This window comes from Erpetoichthys calabaricus, chromosome 6 (genome assembly GCF_900747795.2).
Source record: "Erpetoichthys calabaricus chromosome 6, fErpCal1.3, whole genome shotgun sequence".
Classification (NCBI taxonomy): domain Eukaryota; kingdom Metazoa; phylum Chordata; class Cladistia; order Polypteriformes; family Polypteridae; genus Erpetoichthys; species Erpetoichthys calabaricus.
The window spans coordinates 197,176,630-197,203,073 of record NC_041399.2 but is presented as its reverse complement, the minus strand read 5'-3'; the positions used below and the strand labels follow the sequence as shown (position 1 = coordinate 197,203,073).

Genomic DNA, 26,444 nt, shown 5'->3' with positions numbered 1-26,444 from the left:
AGAGTCCTGGTGCTTCCTGTCTTGCTATATGGTTGGGAAACATGGACGCTATCCAGTGACCTGAGACGAAGACTGGACTTCTTTAGTTCTGTGTCTCTCCAGAGAATCCTTGGGTACCGTTGGTTTGACTTTGTGTTTCTCATGGAGTTCCGAATGAGGCACATGACCTGCATTGCGAGGGAGCGTCAGTTACAGCACTACACCCATGTGGCGCATTTCCCCAAGGGTGATCCGGCTCGTAAGATCCTCATTGTTGGGGACCCGAGTGGCTGCACCAGGCCAAGGGGTGGCCCACGTAATACCTGGCTACAGCAGATAGAGACGGTGGGACTGGACCGCGTGTCTGCCTGGGGGGTTGTTTCGTCGTGTAGTGGGTGCGGCAACACACTGTACCAGTGCATGCTCCCCAACTTGACTTGACTTGACTTTGCTATCCAAAAGAAGATTAATGTTCTGGAATGGCCCAGACCTGAATCCAATTGAAAATCTTTACGTTAAACAGAAGTGGGCTATGCACAGATGATGCTCTCACAAGGTTTCTCTACGTTTTTGATTTTGATTAAATGTTTTTTTTCACCTTCTTTGTATAGGATGAAATTTCACAAAAGCGGTGGAAATGCACTGACATGATTTATCTTCTTTTTGTTTATTTAAATTAATAAAAACATTCAATTTTAAAAGGCTTCCTATATCTACTGCATATAATACATGAAGAACGATGTAAAGCTCCTCTCCTGATTGCTCAGGTGCTTTATCTTGTCACCTTGGGTTACAGATATAAAAGAAGGAGAACAATCAACCCTGAAGGTGAGCATAACTGGAGATGAAGACTGCAGGTGCACCTTTGTGACAGGCTGGTGCGTGCAACTATTCAAGGGCTATATTTTGGATTTTGGACCCTCTGTACTGGTCTATGTAAATAAAGAGTGAGAAAATGAGAAGAGGGACACTATAGGACCCGTCCATGGTAAAACAGTGGGTTCCCAGGAGTAATATGTGTAGATCTAAGCACTTTAGATTTTACAGAGACAAATGTCAATACTTTGATAACATATATTTGAGAATGAACAAAGCCAAACTTTACTGACACTGATTATATACCTTCAGGGGTCAGTGAGGAAAGCAAATAAGTCCGGACTGCTAGGTTCTGTTCTTATGAGTCTTGCACTATGGGCATATGCAGGTTCAAATGGAATTATCTGCATTGGGTGATCTAGTGATACACAATTAGATGGAGTTTTCATGGATTTCAAAAGTCTCTCACCTGCTCTGATTCTTGGTGGCTGGCCTCACTGGTTGCTGCAGATCCTTGACGTAAAGGTCTTGCCAGGGCTGGGCTGGGAAAGAAACCCCCTTTCTCTCTTTCAGGAATGAATGGGGACTCTCTTGGAGGGGGCCTTGGTGTCTGAAATGGCTCTAAGTCATCAATGCCATCATCTTCCAGGATCTGAATTACAGGCAGAGAGACATAGTTATGTTAAGTTGTGTAAGGTGGTTTACATCCAGTTGGTCTGGTGGGTATAAAAGGAAAAGATGAACCAAAGTTTTCTCATCAATAGCAAAAAAAAACAAAAAACAAATAAGCAGTGTCCTGTAGTGAAAAATCTTCAATTTTCTAAAGTGCAAAATGTTTGTATTACGTTTTAATGTTTCCTTAAATGAACTAGAATTAACTGAATTTACAGGGCTCTTAAAAGCAATTTAATTACAGAGGCAATTCACATTGGAAGTATTTCTCATTCACACATTCTTTCGGTATTGCACCAGTAATTTATAATCTTAAGGCAGCAGTTTCAATAAGTTTATAACCTGAGGATGGAAAATACAGTAAGTATGGGCTAGAAGTTGTTTCTGTTAGTTTATAGTTTGGGAAAGGAAAGAAGTATAAGATACATAAACAAAATCAAAGATTTCGAATAGAGTCATTTATCATAAGGACAGCCAGCCAATCAAATGTGTGCAATGTCCCATGTCCTGAAACTCCATAGACAACAGAAGGCAGCGATGATACAGGACGTGATGTCAGAGATCAAGACATGTGCAACCATTTCACGTGGATGTTGGAGAAAATAACCTAGGAATAATGCTGACTGCTAAATCAAAATGCCACCCAGAACAACATCCACTCCTGGCACTATTAATTTTTCAGTAATGTTTTTTAAGATTATATATATCCAGACTTTTGCTATCTGTTTTATTTCCTATTATACTTTTCTTCTATTGGTTTCTCTACTTTGTCTTTATATCTTGAGTGACTGAAGTAGTTATTAGGGCACCTAGTGTAGGAAGATGGCCGCTTTCTTTATCAAGGCTAAGTGATCACTCCTTAATATTTAGAACAAGTACAGTAGAAGTAAGACACTGTTGGTTAGAAAGTGGCTCTATAACCAGAGTGACTGAACCTTTGTGTGTCGTGAAGACACCCGAATGTTTATTAGTGCTGGTGATAGGGAGTCCTTAAGTAGAGTGCTAAGAGTGACAGGCATTTGGCATCACTCATATACATTCTTAAGTGAAGGGGGTCCTATGTGGAATATTGAGGGGAGACTGGCAATTGGCATCACCCAAGACTTTGTCTGGATAGGATCTCTATGTCTATGTGTGCGTTTCTTTGTGTGTGTTAATCTTATGGTATCAGAATATACTGTATGACCCTAGTAAATGTAACTGGTAAGTCTCACAAATTTCACAATAACACACTAATATTACATATACTTTTGGGGCATTTATGCCCTCACTCTTGCTTTTTAAGGGGCAAAATTACTGGGGCATTGTTGCCACCAATTATTTCTGACATTAATCAGGACAATATAGCCCACATTTGCTGCCAATAAAAATAGTCAGATTGTAGAAAAGGTGTTAGGCACTGAACAAATGATTTTAGATTTTCATAATCCCACTTTGATCAGCAGGCTTACTATAACAACGTAATAGCATATGGAGCATCTTCAGGATGTTTTTACTTTCCCCAAATTTTCTGAATTAGGAAACCTTACCTTTACAGGAGGTTGCAGTCCTTTATAGAAGAGCTGCATGTATTGCTTGAAGGCTTCTCTTTGGGTCTCCTTGGTGCGCACAGGTTTCCTTCTGCTTAGAAGGTTGCCTTGTTTAATGAGGAGGAGCTCCTGGTCTCGAGCAGCAAGTGCAGCTCGCCTCTTGGAGAAAAACAGCAGGAAGAGCAACACAAGTCAAGGGACAGACAGAAGAGCAAGCAACTGCATTTACTTCCATACAATCCCATGTGTGATGGTTAACAGCTATTTGATGGCAAGTCAGGAATTTGTTTTCATTAATGTCCTTAATAAGCAATTTTCAAATGGTAAACTGTATACAATCATATAACACATACATCTATGGATGTATACACACTGTGTAATGAATAACTGGAAAAGAACCAAAGATCGTGTTGGGGGAATCTCCTCAGGGACACTTTGAGACAGTTTGGGCAGCCAATCTGATGACAAAGTAAGTTTCTGGATGGATTTTATGGATAGACTGTCCTGGAGGATAACATTTTCATTTTTATAACTGCAGACTGCTTATATTGTTTTTTAAAATAGGACCTGACTAATTTACGGAGGAATTTATAGGACCCTTGAACACAACGTACCTAACTAATGTAGAAAGGAAATTTACTTGAAAGCATTTAACTTCATTTACAATCTTTCTTATTTGTAGACTAAATATTTATAACCCAAATATATTTGCAATTTGTTCTGTCTTGTACCAGTATTTTATAAATTTAATGCATCTGTTTTGTTATCTTTGTAATTTCTGATGCTTTCATTTTAAAATGGTCAGACAATTTATAACTTAATGGTTAAAGAAAATGGACAGAACAAGAGATTGCACAGGTAAGTCAGAGGATCAAAACTTTTGGGCGAAGCATATGTGTATAATATCACATGGTTCGGGACCCTACATGCATTTTTAACATAAATAATGGCCTGTCTGGGGGAACCAGAGAGTGATGACAGGAAGAGGTGATATCAGAGACTGAGATACATGGGAAAGAGAGAGAGAGACCATTTCATGTACAGTAGATGTCGAAGACCATAACTCATGCATCATGCTGATTGCTGAATCAAAAAGCTACCCAGGATAACATGCACCCTTGCCATTTTTGGTTTTCATTAAGCATTCTAAGACTGTATACCTCCAGACTTTACTACCTATTAATATTTTCTATCATACTTTTTTCTACTGGTATTATTATACTTTAATACATACTATGTTGCTTTTAAATTTCTAGTTATATTTAGAGTGACTGAAGCAATAAAGTAACTATTAGATCTCCTAGTGTAGCGGGAGATTGCCATTTGCTCCAAAATGAAGAGCTATCAAGCTGAACATACTGAGTTCTTATGTGGAGTACTAGAGAGTGAGTGTCAGTTCATGTATTACTCATACAGTAGGTTAATATGTGGATGAGATCCTATGCAGAATATTACAGAGTGACTGTACAACTCATATATAGTTGTGTGAATAGGATCGCTATTGGTCCTGAGTGGAGGTGGGAGGAAAGAGACTGCAGGATAGATCTTGTCTTTAATAAGTTTGTTTGCCTTCCTGAAGTAGCATTATATTACAGATACTCTTAACAGAAAGCAGCTGGTTGACAGTAATATTCTGTGCTGACTTGCAATGCTTTGTAGCTCTGGACTGAGCAGGTGCCACACCAGGATGTGAGGAGGCCAGTGAGGAGGGACTCCACTGTGCTCCAGTAGAAGATGATGAGCACAGAGGGAGGCATCCTGAATTTGACCAGATATCTAAGGATGTAAAGATGCTGTGAGTCTCTTTCACTACAGCCAAAATGAGATGTACAAGAGTTTGATTGGCAGTGAAGAGGATTCCAAGTAGTTTAAAATGTCTGATTTCTTAGAGACAGTTGGCAGTCCAACAATACCGGGACCCCCAAGAGATGGAAGGATGGGGGAAGGCAGTTTCTTAAGGGCACTGACTCCCTCAGAATGCTAGATGGCAACTCCCATGGATTGCAGTGGTGCCCCAGATTCCCACAGGGCACCCTGGGACTTATAGTTCTATATCTCAGCACTGTTGGGTACTGTGGGTGCTGCCAGAGGGTGCTGTGAAAGTGGAGGAGCCATATGACATGAGGTTTTCGCCTAACCCAGAAGTGTTTGCAGACCACGTGGGTGGAAGAGCAGAAGCACTCCTGGGTTGGTCAATATAAGAGGTCTTGACTGACCGAAGCTTGCTGGGAGAAGTGGAGGAGAAAGAGACAGAGAAGAATGAATAACTTTGTGCAGTGCCCATTATTTACTTGTGGCTGTGGTGGTAGGAAATGCTTTGGGAAGAGTTTCCTAAAAATAAATAAGCTCTTTGTGCTTTTAACTTGTGCCCTGTATCTGTTGTGTTGGGTATGAGGAGCAACAGTACCCTCTAGTGTCCACACTCCTGATTTCTGACGTTTTTAACCAACTGTTTTTTTTGTTTTGTTCTTTATTTCGCCTTATACAATTTCTCGTATTAGGAATTTGTTAGTTTTCGCATACCCCTTCGGGTCAGAGCGCAGGGTCAGCCATTGTACAGTGCCCCTGGAGCAATTACAGGTTAAGGGTCTTGCTCAAGGGCCCAGCAGAGTAGGATCTCTTTTGGCAGTGATGGGGATTCGAACCGGTAACCTTCTGGATACCAGCACAGATCCTTAGCCTCAGAGCCACCACTCCGCCCATTTGGTTAATGTTAAAGGAGAGATTGATATCTTGGTCACCAAGACAAATCTCTGTGAGCATAGGGTTACCAGGTTTCCTGAGCCAAAAAAGAGGATAAGAGGACAAGAGTCTGGAGTTTGTCTCATATCAGGCGAGGCGGGTAGGGGTGGTGGTGTTTTTCCACTTGGAATTTTTCTACATACAACAGTGGGATGGTATGTACAGTGAATGTACAGTACTTGTAATTACATCCATAATGTGCACAGTGCACCATTTGAGAACCATTCATCTACAGCATCATCGCTACGGGTCAATCTGATTTTTGCTGAGAATAATAATACAGTAGTTGATACTTTAATAAAAGTAAACCTGGTTGGGAATGATGGGAGTGAAGTGTTAAAAACTCAGGCAGATTGATAGTTTTCTAAAATTCACCCCAAAAAGAGGACACTTCCGGGCAAAACAGAATATATGATAAATGTACATAAGCTATCTAATCATTGTTGGAGAACAGACTTATGATGGCGGTGTCATTAGGGTTTGGTCACACAGTCACACATGAGCAAGGAGCACATCAAAATGGTAGCTGAGCACACTATCCCATGTAGTGCTGCCTGTGTTGAGGATCAGTGTGGATAAAATGATGCTGCTAATCCACAAATGCTAGCTTTTGTCATTAATGAAGTTCAAAATCCAATCACCAAGGGGGTGCTAAGTCTATGTTCTTGATGATCACATTTGATGGTACAACAGTGTTAAATGTTAAACAGTACTGTACTCCACACAGCTGCTGTTATCATTTAAGTGTGACAGGGTGGCATGAAAATCATGACATGCTCTGTGGACTGGTTGTGACAATATGCAGGCTGGAGGTATGTAAAAAGATAAATGCTTTGAAAACAATGAAATCTAATTTCTATCTATGTAGGTTTACATATATTGTTAATTTCTTTTAAACCAGTATTTTTTCCTGGTTTGCTTTTTGCTTTGTGTCCAACACCTCTGTATTAAGCATTTTGCTAGATTGAATGAGTTCAGAAAATTCATGGAAGATTTTTTTAAAATTTTCTTGAGAGATCATGACATGAAAGTCTAAGAAAAACAAAAAAACTGTCAATAATGAAATATATCAGGTGAGTTGTTATGATATTTCTGGTTCATTAACAAACAAAGGATCCAGTAGATCTGTACAGACACCTATTCTGTGACATCTATCTCCCTTACCTTCTCCATTTCTCGTTGTTCATTTTCGTATTCCACATCCTCTTCAGTTCTTTGTGTAGGTCTGTGGATTATTATAGTATAGAATATTATGTTTGAGGATCTGTTCAAAACTTTTTTTAAAACCTGGCAGGACCTAATCAATAACATTTTAGAATAAGCATTTATATTGGGGAAAAAAGGATTCTCTTCCCTCTTTTCTACTTTTAAAGTTTTACCTCGGCTGTTGGTCTCCCTCTCTTCCTCTTGAGTTGGGGTTGAATTTAGTTTTATTAAGCTTGACTTGATTGTATGGAATGTTACTTACTTTTCATAAAATCAGTAAAAAAAGAATATAGAAAATTATGGAGTTGGTGTAATGGAGTGTAATATCTAGCATACTGGTTGATTTGTTTTTTTTTAATGTCTAACAATATCTCATTTTAAAACACGTAACCTGGCAGGGATGCTGGATAAGCCAGTTGTTGCTTGTGCACATTTAAGGCCCTACTAGATCAAATAAGAACCTTTGTTAAGTGCTTCTCTTGTGTTTGTAATTTGTTGTGGGGTTTGAACCTTGAAGGATACAGGTATAAATAAATAAATAAATAATACTACATTTTACTTATATAGAATTCATGGGCCTCCGGAAGTAGGAGAGTTTTAGAAGCATGAACTTCCCCATCACTTTTGAAAAGGCAGCCTAGGGGAATGACATGAAAAGCCTGGGCTGGAATGAATAAGAGCTCTGTGCCTGTAATCAGTTAATAGCTAAACATAAGAATTATTAGAATTGAAACTGATCTGAATGTTGACCTTGATGACAAAGGTGGCTCCTTCAGCTTCTTCATCAGGCTCGGGTCCAGAGAATGTAGTGCAGCTTTTGAAGCTGGAATCGTGGAGTCTGGCACTGGTTCAGTAAACTCCTCGTCAAACTGCACAATAATTGATAAAGAAACAGTCAGCTAAACAGATAAAGTTGGGGAAAGTGTAACAGAATTGAGAAGATAAGGGAGATAATTTATTACTCATTTCCCTTAGAGAAATAATACTGTGAGTTTGTAAATTTTCATAACGGCTGTTTACTTTGTAATAGTTTCAATGTTAATTGTGTAATTATTAGATCCATTACAATTTTTTAAATAAATTGTTCATTAGATCCGGAATTAGTTCGGCCATGAGTAATGATGTCTAACAGCATTTGGACCATAGTTTGATTCTGGAATTTCGTGTGCACGTTTAGTCCATGTTGGTTTTAATCACAACCTCTGGCTTAATTCACAAGTTAGAAGACAAATTGTCAAGGTAAATGGTGACTCTACACTGATCCATGTTGGGACTGTGACCTGAAGTGGACAGCTGTTCTCTCCATGGTCTGAACATTTTATGATAAAAAAATAAAGTTCTACTTATGTTAGCATAATGTCATAGAAGAAAGAGGGCTATGGACTTGAAATTATATGTAAACATTTGTTTCGTATAAAATAAAAATTGTCCTGCCTTGGTACTAACCTTAAAGTAGTAATGTCGGGGTAGGACCTTGGTATAATGAATTTCATACAAATGACTCTGGATCCCCACAAGAAGATCCCCACGCTTGCTGCAGAAGGCTACACTCTCTGGCACTGCGTTCAACGAAAGAGTTCTGAAACGTTCAAAGAGAGAAGGGTAGAAAGGATGGTGAACTGAATTTGAGGTAGAAAGGGTAAGTGGCATGGCCTGCTAGGCGTAAAAAAATGTAAAGTAAGTAAAAGTTCTTCCTGTCTTAGATGGGTTAATATTTAGTTATAAATACACTTAATACGTTAAAAATAAAAAACATAAAGACCTTGAGAAAAAGTTTAAAGTTCAAAATCAATTTAAATTTAATTAACAAACGCACTCTGCGCCATTTTGTAACAAACACACTTTACGTTAAGTGGAGACAGCAGACAATACAAAGACAAGCCACACTGAAGACAACTTTGATTTTCTTTATCAAGCAAGCGACTAAACAAAAGCTGTATATGTTCATCTGCTTGCTCATCCTTTCTACTCCCATGAAAGCTGATTAATTTATGATAATAAATACATGTGTTTTACCAATTTTATAAAAAAGAAATAGCTGCTTGTTTCCCTTAATTACAGGGATACCACATTTTCAAATCTAATTCTTTTTTTTTTCATCACTGAAAGGACAATACAATTAAGAATTTCACTATACTTGTTACTTATGGCTCAGCAAATGAAGAACTGAAGGAAACAAACTGGAATAAAACTTACTGACCTGAAAGGTCGGGGATTTCGCTCCTTACCTCAGCAACTTGTTTCTATGGTCCCAAATTTTTATCATTCCATCTTTGCTGGATGAAGCAAAGATATTCAGTTGTGAACATGCGCAGAGCCCTGAAGGCAAAGGGTGAAAAAACACATAGGATAACGTCTTTACGTATGCTGCTGTATTTCTTTAATGTTGGTGTTCTCTTGAAGTAAAACCTTTGTAACCCTTAATCAATTTTCAAGTTACTTTTCCCCTTAGTGCTCTGGAGCCAGTAATAGAAGCAAATTACCAAAGGAGTTTCCTGCCTTAGTTTCTTTACTAGAAAATTCTATGGTAAAACCCATTAACTAAACAAGCAGTATGACGTTGCACTGTTATTCATTGATTCATTCATCAGTCCATAGAACCACTCATTTCTGAACCGACGTATTCACATTTATAAACCTTGGGTGGCAATACCCATCTTAGTAACAGTAGTCGCAATGCTGGAACCAACAATTCAATCATCTTAGAAGAGGAATGTCAAATGCAGGTCCTGGAGGGCTGTAGTGGCTGCAGATTTTCGTTCCACTTTCCTAATTAGTAACTAATTACTGCTGCTAGTGAAACCAGTGACAGAACCTCCATCTTTGGAGCCCTGAAGCTTGAACTGTTATGGGGTCCCCTTGGCAATCTGTAACTAGGTCTGGGTAACCACTGTTATCTTCCTCAATGGAGTAGTTCTATGTCAGATTGCCAAAAATGTTTATAAATTTAACCACTACATCTCAGATTTTGATTAAAATTGCTGCACTGAATTACACCATGTTATTAATACAGTAGTGCCTCTTACTTTGAAAGATTCTAACTTTGAATATTTCTAAGTATGAACACTAAATTCAAGAGAAATTTGATCTGGAAATTGAATGATGCTTCTAAGAGCATCAGGTCCAAGACAGGAAACAGTCCTGGGCTGCCAGTCTACTGCAGGGGCCACTCACATATCCTTATGGTGTCAGTATACAGATGCCAATTAACCTAAAATGGACTTTTATGGGAATATGTGAAGGAACAAAGCAGAGTTCCCAATTAAAAATTCACACATACGTACATAGAATATGAACATTCTACACAGAGAGCCATCACACAATTCAGAGCTAACTACAAGGGCCAAATATATTAAAATTAAATGTCTTTTAAAAACCGATAAGATCCACTACAGGAAATGGACTTGTCAGATGCCATTGCTCCAACTGAACCTAAATAATTTCACCCACCAGTGATGAGATCTTGAGGGTCGTCCTTGGGTGGATGATCGGAGCGGCTCTTGGTTTCTAAATGGTAATGGACGATGCCATATGTGGCACTGGAGAGCTCTTGGAAGGCCACAGCCAGTAAAGAACCTAAACAGCTGACCTTTAGAGGTGGCTGAGCACAGCAGAAACTCATATGGAGACTGAGAGACTCATCAGCATAGGGGAAAACACGCCAGACCTTTACCATCTTGTCTTCACCTGATGAAAAAAAACATAAAAAAGAACATTTGCTATCTTGCTGATAAGAACAGGAATGTTAAGACCACAAAGTTACATTTCCGTTTATGCATTTTATTTTCAGATATTGTGGGTGAACTGAAGACTACCCTAGAAGAAACACAAATCAACCCCTTCTGCTCCACGAGCTATAAAAGCAGGGTACTTCCGGAAGGTGGTATTGGATTTAGGAGATGAGCCACCTGCCCGATGGAGCTCTGACCCTGAAGCCTGATGGCTCTTGAAGCTACGAGGCATCCAGTGCTAAACACTGCACCATTGTGCAGCCCTACAGACAAATCATTAAAAACATCTAGGGTTGAAATGATGTACATTGCATTACTTCATATTCTTACCCAGCAAATCCCATAAAATATGGCACATGTCTACCTTTTCCAAAAGCCAACAATGTTAAGCATTATAAATCTTCTTCTTCTTCTTTCGGCTGCTCCCGTTAGGGGTTGCCACAGCAGATCATCTTCTTCCATATCTTTCTGTCCTCTGCATCTTGCTCTGTTACACCCATCACCTGCATGTCCTCTCTCTCACCAAATCCATAAACCTTCTCTTAGGCCTTCCTCTTTTTCTCTTGCCTGGCAACTCTATCCTTAGCATCCTTCTCCCTATATACCTCTCATCTCTCCTCTGCACATGTCCAAACCAACGCAATCTCACCTCTCTGACTTTGTCTCCCGACCAACCAACTTGAACTGACCCTCTAATATATTCATTTCTAATCCTATCCATCCTTGTCACACCCAATGGAAATCTTAGCATCTTTAACTCTGCTACCTCCAGCTCTGTCTCCTACTTTCTGGTCAGTGTCACCGTCTCCAACCAATATAACATAGCTGGTCTCACTACCGTCCTGTAGACCTTCCCTTTCACTCTTGCTCATACCTGTCTGTCAAAAATCACTCCTGACACTCTTCTCCACCCATTCCACCCTGCCTGCACTCTCTTTTTCACCTCTCTTCCACAATCCCCATTACTCTGTACTGCTGATCCCAAGTATTTAAACTCATCCACCTTCGCCAACTCTACTCCTTGCATCCTCCCCATTCTACTGACCTGCCTCTCATTCACACACATGTCTTCTGTTTTGTTCCTACTGACCTTCATTCCTCTCCTCTCTAGAGCATATCTCCACCTCTCCAGGGTCTCCTCAACCTGCTCCCTACTCTTGCTACAGATCACAATGTCATCAGCAAACATCATCGTCCACGGGGATTCCTGTCTAATCTCATCTGTCAACCTGTCCATCACCATTGCAAATATATACTGTATATATATATATATATAAAGGTCAACGTATGTGTGTGTGTGTGTATGTATGTATGTTCCAGCATCACTTCCAAATGGCTGGAGCGAAAAATTTGGTACACATGTATACTGTAGCGTGAAATCAACCCTAACCCACCCCCTTCTGGGTAGGGTGGGGGTGATCTCATGGTCTTGAATGCATGTTATCATCCAGTTGACACTCGGAATGACCACCAGAGGGCGCATTGTTTATATGTGAGCACCACCGCGACCCTGTTACTTTTGAAATTAATAATAATAATAATAATACATTTTATTTATATAGCACCTTTCCCATGCGCAAGGCACTTACAGAATATAATAAAGAACGGCAGCGTATACAGTATATAGCATTGTACAAACCAGATAAATAAATAAAGAAGATTAAGACAGTGAATTCTGAAAAAAAACAGACAACATAATTGATGGTCTTGCACACACACACACACAGGTTACATTAGCATCTTGACAGAGAAGTAAACTGAGAGAAGGGTAATAAAGTCAAGTAGAGCTAAAAGCCTTCCTGAACAGATGAGTTTTGAGTTGTTTTTTACAAGAATTCATGGAGTCAGCTGACCTGATTAATTTTGGTAGGTCATTCCAGAGTCTGGGCGCTATACAGCTGAAGGCCCTGTCACCCATGGAGTGTACAACAAGATTGCCAGAATCAGAGGACCTTAGTGGGCGGGCAGGCACATAATGATGGAGAAGGTCACTGATGTAGTTTGGCGCAAGGTTATTTAAGGCTTTGTAGGTTATTAGTAGTATTTTATATTTGATTCTGTAAGACACAGGAAGCCAGTGAAGATAGAGCAGGATGGATGTTATGTGCTCGCTGTTGCTGGTCTGTGTAAGGACTCTTACAGCTGAGTTTTGAATGCTGGAGCTGTGATATAAGATTAGAAGGGGCACCTGCCAGTAGGGAATTACAATAATCGATGCGGGATGTGATAAAAACATGGACAAGTTTCTCAGCATTAGAGAAGGACAGGAATGAGCGAACACGGGATATGTTACGGAGGTGAAAGTAAGAAAGTTTCTTAATGTGATTTATGTAATTTAAATAGAGTTGGCCGGTTCCGAGTGTCAACTGGAGGATAATATACATACAAGACCGCAAGACAAGCACATTAGTGCATCTACAATGTTTGTTATTTTTATTTTTTAGTTGTTTTTGTTTTAATTATATTTTTCTCAAACAATTAAAAAAAACACTTTATTTTCCTCCCGGGCAGCTCCAGGTATTTCAGCTATGTTAGCTAGTAATGTAATACAGCCCCACCACCATTATTTCCTGGTGACATTTGCTGTAGGGTGCCTATTAGTTACTTACAGTAATATAACAAAAACAAAGCAATGGCTAAGGTCTAGTTGAATAGCAGTAAGTGACAGCCACTGCTCTTTTTCATTTATATAAATAACATTGATAAAAATAGAAAAAACAAGTTAGTTAAATGTGATGATGAGGTTTTGTAACTGACTCGTAGATGCCTCTATGTCACCTCTATTCTAAAGCATTATCCACTCACAGTTAGTTCAGTGCAAATGAAACATGCAGAGAAAAAGCTGAAGATGGGATTTATGTCTTACCAGTGGAAATGACATAGTTACTCTCGGGGCAGGCCATCAATGCAGATACACAACAGGAGATGTGAGCCTCTGTCTTGTATGCAGGGAGTCTTGTGTCCCAGTCCAGCACAGATAGGTAGCCATGTTCATGTCCGACCACCAGTAAAAACCTGCAAAGAAGTACTCAGGCATCATTCAGTAAATCCTTATATTACAGAGTGCCCCTCACCATATCAGAATACAATATAATTTTTTGTACCAAGGTTATGGGGCTGCTCTTATTTCTATTGGTAGATTTCTGAGCCTGTGATCTCTAACCAATTAGGTGTTGGGGTTAAAAATGATTCTGTTGGTGATCATACTCTTAACAATGCAGTGTGCAGACAACTGGTAGTTTAATGTTGAGAAGTATTTCCAACTCTTCGGATTGCTAAAAGGGTCTCTTCTAGTTAGTAGGTAGGTAGATAGATAGATAGATAGATAGATAGATAGATAGATAGATAGATAGATAGATAGATAGATAGATAGATAGATAGATAGATAGATAGATAGATAGATAGATAGATACTTTATTAATCCCAAGGGGAAATTCATACTCCAGCAGCAGCATATTGATAAAAAACAATATTAAATTAAACAGTGATAAAAATGCAGGTATAATAGACAGTAACTTTGTATAATGTTAACGTTTACCCCCCCCGAGTGGAACTGAAGAGTCGCATAGTGTGGGGGAGGAACAATCTCCTCAGTCTGTCAGTGGAGCAGGACGGTGACAGCAGTCTGTCACTGAAACTGCTCTTCTGTCTGGAGATGATACTGTTTAGTGGATACAGTGGATTTTCCATGATTGACAGGAGTTTGCTCAGCGCCCGTCGCTCCGCCACAGATATCAAACTGTCTAGCTCCATGCCAACAATAGAGCCTGCCTTCCTCACCAGTTTGCCCAGGCATGAGGCGTCCCTCTTCTTTTTGCTGCCTCCCCAGCACACCACCGCACAGAAGAGGGCGCTCACCACAACCGTCTGATAGAACATCTGCATCATCTTATTGCAGATGTTGAAAGACGCCAGCCTTCTAGTAATGGGCTCCTAGTCGTGCAATTTGTATCACAGCACAGTCATAACATGCAAATGAAAAAGGCATAAAGACAAAAGGTATCATAACCAGTGTTATACTGCATATGAAATAACAGCCGATAAAGCTGAAATTTGGTCAGAGGATCTGTCGGTGATTGCAAGTCAGGCTTAAAATCGTGCCAAAATCACACAGTGTATACCTGGTTAGACACTTTGGGTTTGACCTACTTTGGGCTGTGTTGTTTCAGCCAGGCTTCCTCCCTAGCTTATGTTTGAATTTCATTTTTTATATCCTTTTTATTCATTTTCAGTATTTTTCATTGGTTGCAATCATTTCTGTTAGTAGTGTTCAGTTTATTAATTATTTGACTGATTATATATTTTCTATTAATTTTATTTCATTTATTGATTACTTCCTGTGTGTGTAGTTATATCCTGTTATGCTACTTGTGTTTTGTGGGTGAACCCAAGGGGTGGTGTCACCCTTACATCACTACTAAGGAACCACCCACAACAGTTAAAGGCATGCTGGGAAGTTTCTTGCGAGTTTCTTGTGGTTCACTGAATTGCACACAGGAGGAGTTTCTGCAAATATTGCTGTTTTCATATGGATTTCTATTTTTTTTATATGACACTTCTGTTGTTGTGCTACTTTTCATTTATCAATTGGATTTGGTTACCTCAAATTGTCAACTGTTTTATAAGAATCTTGCTTTGGGATTATCTTACATACAGAGTTTTACTTTTTTAACAGATTCTCTCTCTGCTAAGATTTTTTATATATATTCCTGAAATATTTTGCCACATTTTAAGTAATTGTCAGTTCTCTTTGTTTGGAGCCTAGTAGACCTGTTTTTGGGCGGGCCTGCTTTTGGTGGATACCTTTAAAGTTCTCATCCTTTTTGCTATTTGGTGGTACTAGAATCACAGCAGGCTATAAAATACTCCGCCTATGGGACACTGGAAGAATCTCAAAGCTGTCACTATCATGATTTTCTATGTAAATTCCCATCAAGCTTATTTTAGCTTGGCTGGCACTGTTCCTTGGTAAAATGTACTCATCTCTACAGCTTCACAAATCTTACCGGTTAATTTGCTGTTTGAAGGGAGAATTTTTCCTTTGCCACCCCTTCCCTTTGCTTTCCACAACTTCGGTCCAAGCAGAGTATGCTTGGTCTTCTTCTACAATGTAATTGTACATCACAAGACACTTTGCTGTCCCCATGTCTGAGATTTCCACCTGCTCTTGTATAGCTTGCTTCTTCTCAACTCCACCATGATGCTCAAATGACCTGTCAACAAGGCTTGCTGGATTGGTCAAAGCATTTATTCTGAGAACTTCTCCTTTGTCTGTGACAACAAAAAGAGTTTCCAAAGGAAGGCAGTAGTCCACAGCTCTGATCTGCCTTGGCTCTTCCAGGAAGAAAGATGTGATAATATCACCAGTCTCTGCAGCAATAAGCCTTATTGAGGCATCTTCACAAACACACACAGCTCGAGGTGGGAAGCGATGCAAAACTATCATCTGTATACTCCTCACAGGGGCTTCCAGTGGGGTCAGTATGTTGTAGAGTTGAGTCAAATCCCAAAAGTCCACTCCTTGAGAGGAGAAGGAGAAGATGAGACCTGTGCAGTCAGCTTCGCCTGTGTTGTCCTCACTCACACCCAAACCCAGGGCCACATGTACCGTCTGAATCTCCTCCACTTGATCAGCAGTTTGCAAGTTCCATATTCTCATTGTGCCATCCTGGGAAGCTGAGAGAAGGTGAGGCACATGTGGAAATGTCACCAGAGCAGTGACAGGTGCTGTTGAATGAATATAGAAAAAAATAACTTTAAATCATGCAAACAACACAAGTTTTAATGGCCCAAAAATGTAATCATGACATATTCTCCCAAATATTGCGAGTCAAACCAGGAGATGAAAGTTTCTATGTGCTACTTTCACCAACATAAACAGGTATTTTCTTCCATGTATTACGATATAGCAAACTTTAAAAAATTATGTTAAGTTAATTAGGTCCTAAATGGAAGTTTTAGATAGATAGATAGATAGATAGATAGATAGATAGATAGATAGATAGATAGATAGATAGATAGATAGATAGATAGATAGATAGATAGATAGATAGATAGATAGATAGATAGATACTTTATTAATCCCAAGGGGAAATTCACATACTCCAGCAGCAGCATATTGATAAAAAACAACATTAAATTAAACAGTGATAAAAATGCAGGTATAACAGACAGTAACTTTGTATAATGTTAACGTTTACCCCCCTGGGTAGAATTGAAGAGTCTCATAGTTTGGGGGAGGAACGATCTCCTCAGTCTGTCAGTGGAGCAGGACAGTGACAGCAGTCTGTCGCTGAAGCTGCTCCTCTGACTGGAGATGACACTGTTTAGTGGATGCAGTGGATTCTCCATTATTGATAGGAGTCTGCTCAGCTCCCGTCGTTCTGCCACAGATGTTAAACTGTCCAGCTCCATGCCAACAATAGAGCCTGCCTTCCTCACCAGTTTGTTCAGGCGTGAGGCGTCTTTCTTCTTAATGCTGCCTCCCCAGCACACCACCGAGTAGAAGAGGGCGCTCGCCACAACCGTCTGATAGAACATCTGCAGCATCTTATTGCAGATGTTGAAGGATGCCAGCCTTCTAAGGAAGTATAACTGGCTCTGTCCTTTCTTACACAGAGCATCAGTATTGGCAGTCCAGTCTAGTTTAGGGGTTTTGAATACAAATAGCCTGATTTTATTATTATTTATTTAAAATAAAGTTAATAATTTTTTAATGTTATGTTTTGTATTTATCATGGCGCCATTTTGTTTTTCATGGTCACTGTGTGGTAAGACCAGTCCAGGGGGGATGTTTTATTAAATGTAATGGCTTTAATTTATTTTACGTGCAACCCAATAGCTTAACTCACACCGGTAGCAGATGCGTACATAATTGTGTGCATTCTCTTAATATTACAATTACCATTTAAGCAGTGGTGGCATCGCAACTAGCAGGCACCAGCTGAGAGACAAGATGGATAAAAAAGCAGTAGAATTCGAAAGGCTCAAAAAAAACGTTGGCACGATACACATGCAGAGAAAGTTAAAGAATATGAAAGCAGGAAAATTAGAAAGTATCAAAAAAAAGAAAGTAAAGATCACAGTAGCACAAACAAATGGAAATTATTACTCGAAAAAAGGGAAAATAATCACCACGGACCAGGTGTCACTGAAAAAAAAAGCAGGACAAAGCGAGGTCAGAAATAAAAGACAAAGTAGAAAACAAAGTAAAACGTCATAAAGAGGGTAAAAAACAAGGTTGCCAAACACACGCAGAGCAGGTTAGAAATAATGAAAACAGTGGAATTCAACAGACTCAGAAAAAAAACGTAGGTGCGAAACACATGCAGAGCGAGATACAGAATATGAAAGCAGAAAAAAATGAAGGTGTCAAAACAAAGAAAGTAAACATTGCATTATCGCAAACAAAGAGAAATTATTACTCGGTGAAATAACAAATAGGTAAATAGAGATTGAATATATGGACACAGGTGATATGTCAGAAGTAAGTAAATATTGTAAGGCTTTGAAGTTTAAGTCAGAGAATTTCAAAAATGGAGTTTACCTCACATGCATTTATTGGTTACTTTGCAAAAAAAAATGATTAGCTGCTGATGATGTAGATCATTTTGTCTGTCCAATCAGAGAAACCTATCCTGAATTATGGTACAAAGTCATTAAACACATGTCTCACTGGCATCATTTAAAAGATTTAGCATGTTGGGACGCAAAAGATTCCAAATATTGTTTTTACTGAAGTTCTGAAATAAAAGTGAAACTAATGAAATAGCAACAATTCAAAGAAAAAAAAAAACCTTAAAGTGTGTATCCAGAAAACCAAACATGGGGGTTGGCGAGCAAAGCAAGCAGGGGGCGAAGCCCCCTAGTTAAATAAATGATTTCATGAATACATCAGAGCAGTGGCAAGATGTCTACCTGACAATGATAGTTTAGCATAAAGTGTGAGTAACAAGAGATCACATTTCTGTGAATAAGGCACAAAGACAGACATGCTCAGGCATCCCAAACCCATAATTTCTGTTTCCAAACTTGGTTAGTGGAAATATTCAGTTGTTACCAGTTCTGCATATGCTAGATGTGCTGCTCACCAGTATGCCCAACAAATACCATCTGTAAACGCCAGGCCTTATCCCACACCTTGATGGAGCCATCACGAGCTGCTGTCACCAGCCATTGGAGACCACAGCAGTAGGCAATGCCAGTGATTTTCCTGCAATCAAAGAACACCATGCTGATTTCAATACTGTCAATTTTATTTATTTTTGTTGAAGAGCAGCAGAAGAAGACTGGCATGATATAGGCAACCAGAGGCTGGTAATGTTCAAGGACTGAAGAATACCATTGTGTTTTATGCTCAGTTGAATAGTGGTCTCTCTTCTATGAGATAGCTGTTGTTTGGTAGTTCTTCTTTTAGTATATGGTGTCATCCAATTGAGCAGTTACATGAAGAAAATGCTCCACAGGCATTCTGCTGTAAGAGTACCTCTTTTGTTGTTGCTGTTCTTTTAATGAACTTTGGCTAATTTCACTAACATCAAGGCTGGGAGCACACACTGATTACAGCACGTTGCTGCACCCACCACACAGCGAACCACCTGGACTGAGATGGCAACGAGTGACACCTCAGCATCACACTGAACAGTGTGAGGTTTTTTTTACAGTGGCTGGAGTGCCAATCCTGCCATCAACCCCTGAGTTTTTCCTGCAAGTTAGAGGACCTGTTTGCAGGGCTGGATGCAGATTAACTGTCCCATGTAAAATGGGGCTGGAGTGAAACTCACCAGTCAACCTAACATGCATGTTTTTGAGGATATGGGTGGAAAACTTGAGCACCCCAGGACAAAGCAATTGCAGGTTAATGGCCTTGATCAGAGGCCCAATGGGATTTGAACCGGCAACCTTCCGATTGCTAGCACAGAACCCTAGCCTCAGAGCCACCACTCCACCCGCACTAACATCAAGGAGCTCAAATAATCTGAATACTCTCATTGAAATGGAAATAATATTGGAAAGTATTGTCATATTACATTAATCCAGACCAGGATCACGAGGGTGCTGGAGCCTATCCCAGCTAGCATTGGGCACAAGATAGGAACAAACCTTCAACATGGTGCCATTGCATCACAGTGTGAACATACACACACACACGTCAAACACACACTAGGGCCAATTTAGTGATTAGTATGAAAAGAAATTGGAAATTTAAATAGAGAATTAAATTATCTGGATACCTAGGGTGCAGGTCTTTCTTGTGAACCATCAGCTTTCTCTTGGAGATATTAAACATGGCAACTCCATTTTTGCAAACGGCGAAGCATTTTTGTGAACCGGGGTTATCCATCTTGGGCAGTAGAAGCTGTGTGAACACTTCGTTAGCAGTCAGTCCCTCTGTGATCTCTGCCTTACATATCAGGGGGCAGATACACCAAAAACAAATGTTTCCAGCACCTGCGGTCACCACTTCCTCCATCCACTCACTTGCAGCACAAATTTGTAAATCCTGAGTGGCTTGAATATTAGAGACAATGTGAAAGTCAGCATTCAGAACAAAGAGGGAATTTTCAGAACCCCACGCCACATAATAATCAGGTAACATTGTGCTAGAAATGCCTTTGAAGTGCTGGGTTACTGTGATGTTGTCCATGAGGCGCCCATCATAGTGGTAAACACGAAGACAACCTTCGCTATCCAGACTTACAAACTTCTTAGCATTCCAGTTGTATGTCATGTGGCAGATAGGGCTTGCTGAGCTCAGGTGGCGGACTTGCTGGATTCCATGGGTCAACACTGAGGGCCTGAAGTCGAACCTTTTAACCTGTCAGTAAATCAAAATCCAATCCAATAAACAGAATCCACAAAACAGAAGCAAAAATCCAGAAACCAGAAATACTCATACACACTATAAACTGAAACCACTGAAAATCCACTCTCAGCTTCAGAATACAAAGGTTGGGGGCGGTCCTTCAGCAGTGACATCAGGGTGGCACCGCCCCTTAGGGTTCCACCCACTCAGTACAAGGAATATAGGAGAGCCAAACAAAATACATTGAAACTAAACAGTAAATAAATAGGGCAAAAGTACCAAATAAACTTCACATAACTACAATAAACATTTGAAAATTAATAGATTAAAATAAACAACCAAGGCACACACCAGGAGAATAAACATAACTCATGGAAAACACCCTGACTGAAACATAGCATTGATTATGAACTCAGTTATTAATGTGCCAGGATGAGAAGCATCTCCAAATCCATGGACAAAGATTCACACACCAAGACAAGAAAAGTTCTACCTTGTCTACCGTCAGGTGTATTTTATCTTGAAGGAGCCTCCACATTCTTGATCCTTTCTGATGTGGATTCTCTTGGTCTGGCCTCTGAGTTGCGTCAGTGTCATTGTTCAGTAAGATGGGAGCGTCGGTATCACAGCCTTTATGTTAGAAAGAGAAGATCATTGATATGAGCACCTGAAGTAGACAATGCAACAGTGACTCCAAGCTGAACATCAATTGATGGGATTTTAGAGAAGACGCATATATGGTGAGCCTGTTTGTGGAAGTCCAAAATTACCCTGAACAATTACAAATAAACCTTTATTATAAAACAGCAGTTCCCTTTCAGCCACCTTTAAAATACTCTCCTTGAGATGCAGTACACTTGTTTTCAGGAATGAGAGAGGTGCTGGGACAATTCCTGCACTCGTCTTTTGTTACCATGTCTACAGCCTCCTGCTTTTTTTTCCCCAGGATTACATCCATGGCAGCAAATCTTCTTCCCTTCAGTATTAAATGTTAATTTTGGAAACAAAAAGAAGTCACAGGGAGCGAGACCTGTCATATTTAGCAGGTGCAAAGCAACAACCACATCATTTTTTGGTCAGAAACTGACTGACAACACAATATGTACAGGTACGTTATCATGGGGCAAAATCCAGTTTTGAGTGCATCCTATAGATGCCTCAGCAGGTCAATGTAATGACTCTGATCCTTTAAGAACAGTCAGTCAGTCAGTCAGGCATCGTCCAACCCGCTATATCCTAACACATGGTCACGGGGATCTGCTGGAGCCAATCCCAGCCAACACAGGGCACAAGGCAGGAACAAATCCCAGGCAGGGCACCAGCTCACTGCAGGGCACACACACACACACACCAAGCACACACTAGGGCCAATTTAGGATCGCCAATGCACCTAACCAGCATGTCTTTGGACTGTGGGAGGAAACCAATGCAGACACGGGGAGAACATAGAAACTTCATGCAGGGAGGACCCGGGAAGCGAACCCAGGTTCCCTTATTGCGAGGTAGCAGCGCTACCACTGTGCCACCATGCCCTCCCCTTTAAGAACAAATCTGTGAACGTCTAAAAACTTGATCATCATTGTCTCTTGAAAAACTTCCATAATGGCTTGGAGAAAAAAAAATCGTCCAAGTTACAAGTTACTGTAATTAAAAGCTAGAAATGTGCACTCGATCAACTAAAAAGACAGATTAAATACTGTAGATTGTATACCTCGTGGCATATTCGATATGAAAGGTAAGGAGCATGAGCTCTGGACACAGAGAGGCAATTTTTACGTGACTCAAGCAGTGCATGTGCCAGACTTTAAATTGTCTGTGGGAGACACCAAGGGAACCTCTCCACACAGCATCTAGTGTTCCATTTGGCTTTAGACAGGCACTGATTAGAAGAGTGGAAAAAGGAGGAGTTGTGTTATTTAGTTCAGGATCAGTGCAAATGTTAAATTTTTTGTTGCCTCTTTAAGGGTTTTTCCAAAGGCCTATATAAATGTAATGAATTATTATTATTATTATATTATTAAAGGCCACCACGCCGGTAAGCCCATCTGGAGCCCTAGGCAGGAAGGATGGACATTGCCCCTCATTGTCCATGGCAGGTAGAAGGTTCCCGTTGCTGTCTGAAGCACGTACCCCTTCAGTGGCACAAATAATGCCTCTCTGTGTATATACCACAAACATTAAGGAGGAGCGCAAGCCCCTTAGGGTACTCATACTTTCATAAACAGCACCCAGTGGGTAACAGCTTCCACTCAGTATCAGAGTTCAATGACTGGGTGCTTACCCCTCAGTGTCCAAAGCGCTCTCCTTTACTTTCTAAAATGGAGCACCTCAAATAATGGCGCCCCAGGTAGCCTGATGGATTGACTGGCTCTGCAAAGCTGTAACAGTGGGACCAGTACAAGTTTAGGTCTGTCATTTCTCAACAATTCTGGTCAGGACTATAAACTCATTTCTATATTTGTAGGTCTTAGTTCTTTATTCCTTGCACCTGAACCCACTATAGGCCTGTTATAGTATAAACACAACTCATTGTTCTCCATTGCCCACCCCACATGCATCAAATTTAGATCTTGTTCTTATCTTTCAAACTAATTTTTTACATGCCATTAAGCAATGCATATAAAACAGGTTATTCAACATGACCTTGTGTGAAAGCACAGGTCACAGCATTGTGTTAATAATGTTCAGGCTGAGCAAAGGTTCAAATCAAACTCACCTTTCTGGTCTGGACTCTTAGACCACAACATTGTCGCTGTTCTTGCTCTCAGATGTACAAGCTGCACTTGGATTGGCCCAGACTGTCAGTATGAGGACATTACTTGTTTACTTCCTTCTTAGTATGTTTCTGTGCAGCCCTAAAGGGAAATTTGTAAAGTTCAAGATTCACATCTTGGGAAGTTAAGGGGGATTAACATCTAGTCGTCTAAACAGTTCAGTTTTTAATATTCATAAATGACGGACTGCTGCGTCAACGGCCTTGCTTGTAAATCCTCGGAATAATCCTGCTGGAGGTAAGAGACGCACGTTCACATTCAAGGGACGTTCAGATTTCGCCTCGATGTTACTTTGGGAATCTAGGTAAATCGAATTGACAAGATTATAGGGTCAAAATTGTGCTACTTGAAAAGACATAACAATAAGCAGTGAATTTAGGAATCATACATGAGTAACATTCATTTGTAAAACTTCATCTGTCATTACATGATTACGGGAATCTCGTGAATATCCTGACCACACCAGAATCAAATGCATTAAATGCCTCTGGACAAAACTCAATACAATACCTACACTCACTCCTGGCTGACCTACGCGATTTTTGGATTTGTCCAGGTCTGAAAAATGAAGTTACCTGCTAAAAGCTAACATGCGACTAACCCAGGAATCGAACGCAGGTTCTGCGCCGAAGCAGTAGGCTGCAATGCACCTGCTACAACTCACTACCTATGTAAAAACAACACCCCAAAACATACACTCATTTAGGCTGTTGATTTTGTTAACCGCTGGAATGCGAACAAATAACCAAATTCTGACTTTCTGTATGAAACAGCACAGTTTAGTCGTCCAGGTTAGAAGTAAACTTACAGGAGACCTGCAGTCTGTCAAAAGCGACATTAGTCTGGTTCGCCAATTCCCATCGTCACCAACTTGTAAGAAAAAGTTGATAATATTCTGGAGCTTTTTCTTTTTTTCTTTTTTTTTTTATTTCACAACGCTTTCTCCAATGTCTACCGGGCCGCCACCCAAGTTAATGAATGTGTCCGAAGCAGGAGCGATCAGCTCGAATCTCAGGCGCCACTTAGTCCGCGGTTGCTTGGAGACACGACGCGCTTGCTTTTTTTTTTTTTAAAGACACAAGCACTTGTCTTTCCGGACGCTATTCCAAAACTTGGTGTTAATAGCTTCATATATTTACTTAAGTTATTTTAAATACATTCTGGAAAGTGTAAAAAGAACTGTTAGTTTTACGCCATTTGAGAACTACGCCGTTTGCCTTATAAGACCGGTACGTGACTTTGCACTTAACAACAGCTCACAGATATGGAATAGCAGTTGTGCAAAAATACATAAAATGGCATTTGTGAAGTAAATAATCAAATGAAAGTGTCCAGCGATATATATATAAATGAGCCCATAAATTATGAAAAACGCATTATTACATAGGCCTAATACATGATCTAATTATGATGAAACTAGCTGTGCTACGCATCTCCGTTGTGCTGAAATCTAAGTAATCAACGTAGACTTCAGTATTAACGTTGGCCGGGCACCATCTATTTGAATGTATTTTGTAATGCATGTAGTAATAAAATGCACTGCCTTTGTCATTTCAACAGATTGCGCAACACAACCATTTGTAGTAAGAAACTGCATTACTGCAAACGTTGGTGGTGTGCTATCTGTTGGAATATACTACAAAAGGAACAGCAAGGTCATTTTTCAAAATCATTTTTAGTTCACCGAACATCTGTAACACAAGTGGTTTTCTTAACTATAAATATAAATATTATAACTTTTTAATATTATAACTCGGATTTGGAGGTGCTGATTCCCATCCCAGCCGCTTCACACTCAGCTGCGAACCGATCCAAAGAGACCTGAAGATCACGGCCTGATGAAGCAAACAGGACAACATCATCTGCAAAAAGCAGTGACCCAATCCTGAGCCCACCAAACCGGACCCCCTCAACACCCTGGCTGTGCCTAGAAATTCTGTCCATAAAAGTTATGAACAGAATCGGTGACAATGGGCAGCCCTGGCAAAATGGTCCTCAGCCGGAAAAGGGTGGAGTGCCCTCTCAGGGTTGGGAGCGAGATCCTGCCTCAAGTGGAGGAGTTCAAGTATCTTGGGGTCTTGTTCACGAGTGAGGGAAGAATGGAGCGTGAGATCGACAGGCGGATCGGTGCGGCGTCAACAGTGATGCGGGCTCTGCATCGGTCTGTCGTGGTGAAAAAGGAGCTGAGCCATAAGGCAAAGCTCTCAATTTACCGGTCGATCTATGTTCCTACCCTCACCTATGGTCATGAGCTATGGGTAGTGACCGAAAGAACGAGATCGCGAATACAAGCGGCTGAAATGAGTTTCCTCCGCAGGGTGTCTGGGCTCTCCCTTAAAGATAGGGTGAGAAGCTCAGTCATCCGGGAGGGGCTCAGAGTAGAGCCGCTGCTCCTCCGCATCGAGAGGAGTCAGATGAGGCTCGGGCATCTGATCAGGATGCCTCCTGAACGCCTCCCTGGTGAGGTGTTCCGGGCACGTCCAACTGGGAGGAGGCCCCGGGGAAGACCCAGGACACGCTGGAGGGACTATGTCTCCCGGCTGGCCTGGGAACGCCTCGGGATTCTCCCGGAAGAGCTAGAAGAAGTGGCCGGGGAGAGGGAAGTCTGGGCATCTCTGCTCAAGCTGCTGCCCCCGCGACCCGACCTCGGATAAGAGGAAGAGGATGGATGGATGGATGGATGAATATTATAACTTGAGCACATCCATCCATCCAATATTCATCCATCCATCCATTATCCAACCCGCTGAATCCTAACTACAGGGTCACGGGGGTCTGCTGGAGCCAATCCCAGCCAACACAGGGCGCAAGGCAGGAACCAATCCCAGCCCACCGCAGGGCACACCCAGCACAATTTAGGATCTCCAATGCACCTAACCTGCATGTCTTTGGACTGTGGGAGGAAACCCATGCAGACACGGGGAGAACATGCAAACTCCACGCAGGGAGTACCCAAGATGTGAACCCGGGTCTCCTTATTGCGAGGTAGCAACGCTACCACTGCACCAATGTGCCACCCCATGTTAAACATATTTATTAAAATATAACAAGTCAGGAAAAGAACCCTTCATTTTAAGTTATGTTTTTCCTTTTGTAGTATCTTTATTAAACTGCAGCTGGTTTAGTATAATTCTGATGTTTTTATGACTATCTACTGGAATGACAAATGCAATGCATATATCTCTGTTAC

General features: G+C 40.6%; 1 protein-coding gene across 1 annotated transcript in view; it reads right to left on the bottom strand.

Annotated features, from left to right (window-relative positions):
- The window catches only part of wdr97 (WD repeat domain 97), a 38,184-nt gene extending 14,848 nt beyond the window's left edge, over positions 1–23,336 (bottom strand). Inside the window, exons 1-13 of the mRNA XM_028803313.2 lie at positions 23,197–23,336; positions 20,974–21,110; positions 19,909–20,492; positions 18,766–18,887; positions 15,682–16,402; positions 13,542–13,690; positions 10,395–10,631; positions 9,173–9,263; positions 8,391–8,523; positions 7,695–7,813; positions 6,903–6,963; positions 2,997–3,155; positions 1,265–1,447 (exon numbers count right to left, since the gene is read on the bottom strand). Coding sequence (XP_028659146.2) covers positions 1,265–1,447; positions 2,997–3,155; positions 6,903–6,963; positions 7,695–7,813; positions 8,391–8,523; positions 9,173–9,263; positions 10,395–10,631; positions 13,542–13,690; positions 15,682–16,402; positions 18,766–18,887; positions 19,909–20,492; positions 20,974–21,110; positions 23,197–23,227 — 2,727 coding nt within the window. The 5' untranslated portion in view covers positions 23,228–23,336. The remainder of the gene's footprint in view (positions 1–1,264; positions 1,448–2,996; positions 3,156–6,902; positions 6,964–7,694; positions 7,814–8,390; positions 8,524–9,172; positions 9,264–10,394; positions 10,632–13,541; positions 13,691–15,681; positions 16,403–18,765; positions 18,888–19,908; positions 20,493–20,973; positions 21,111–23,196) is intronic.
- Between the last annotated feature and the right edge of the window lie 3,108 nt (positions 23,337–26,444).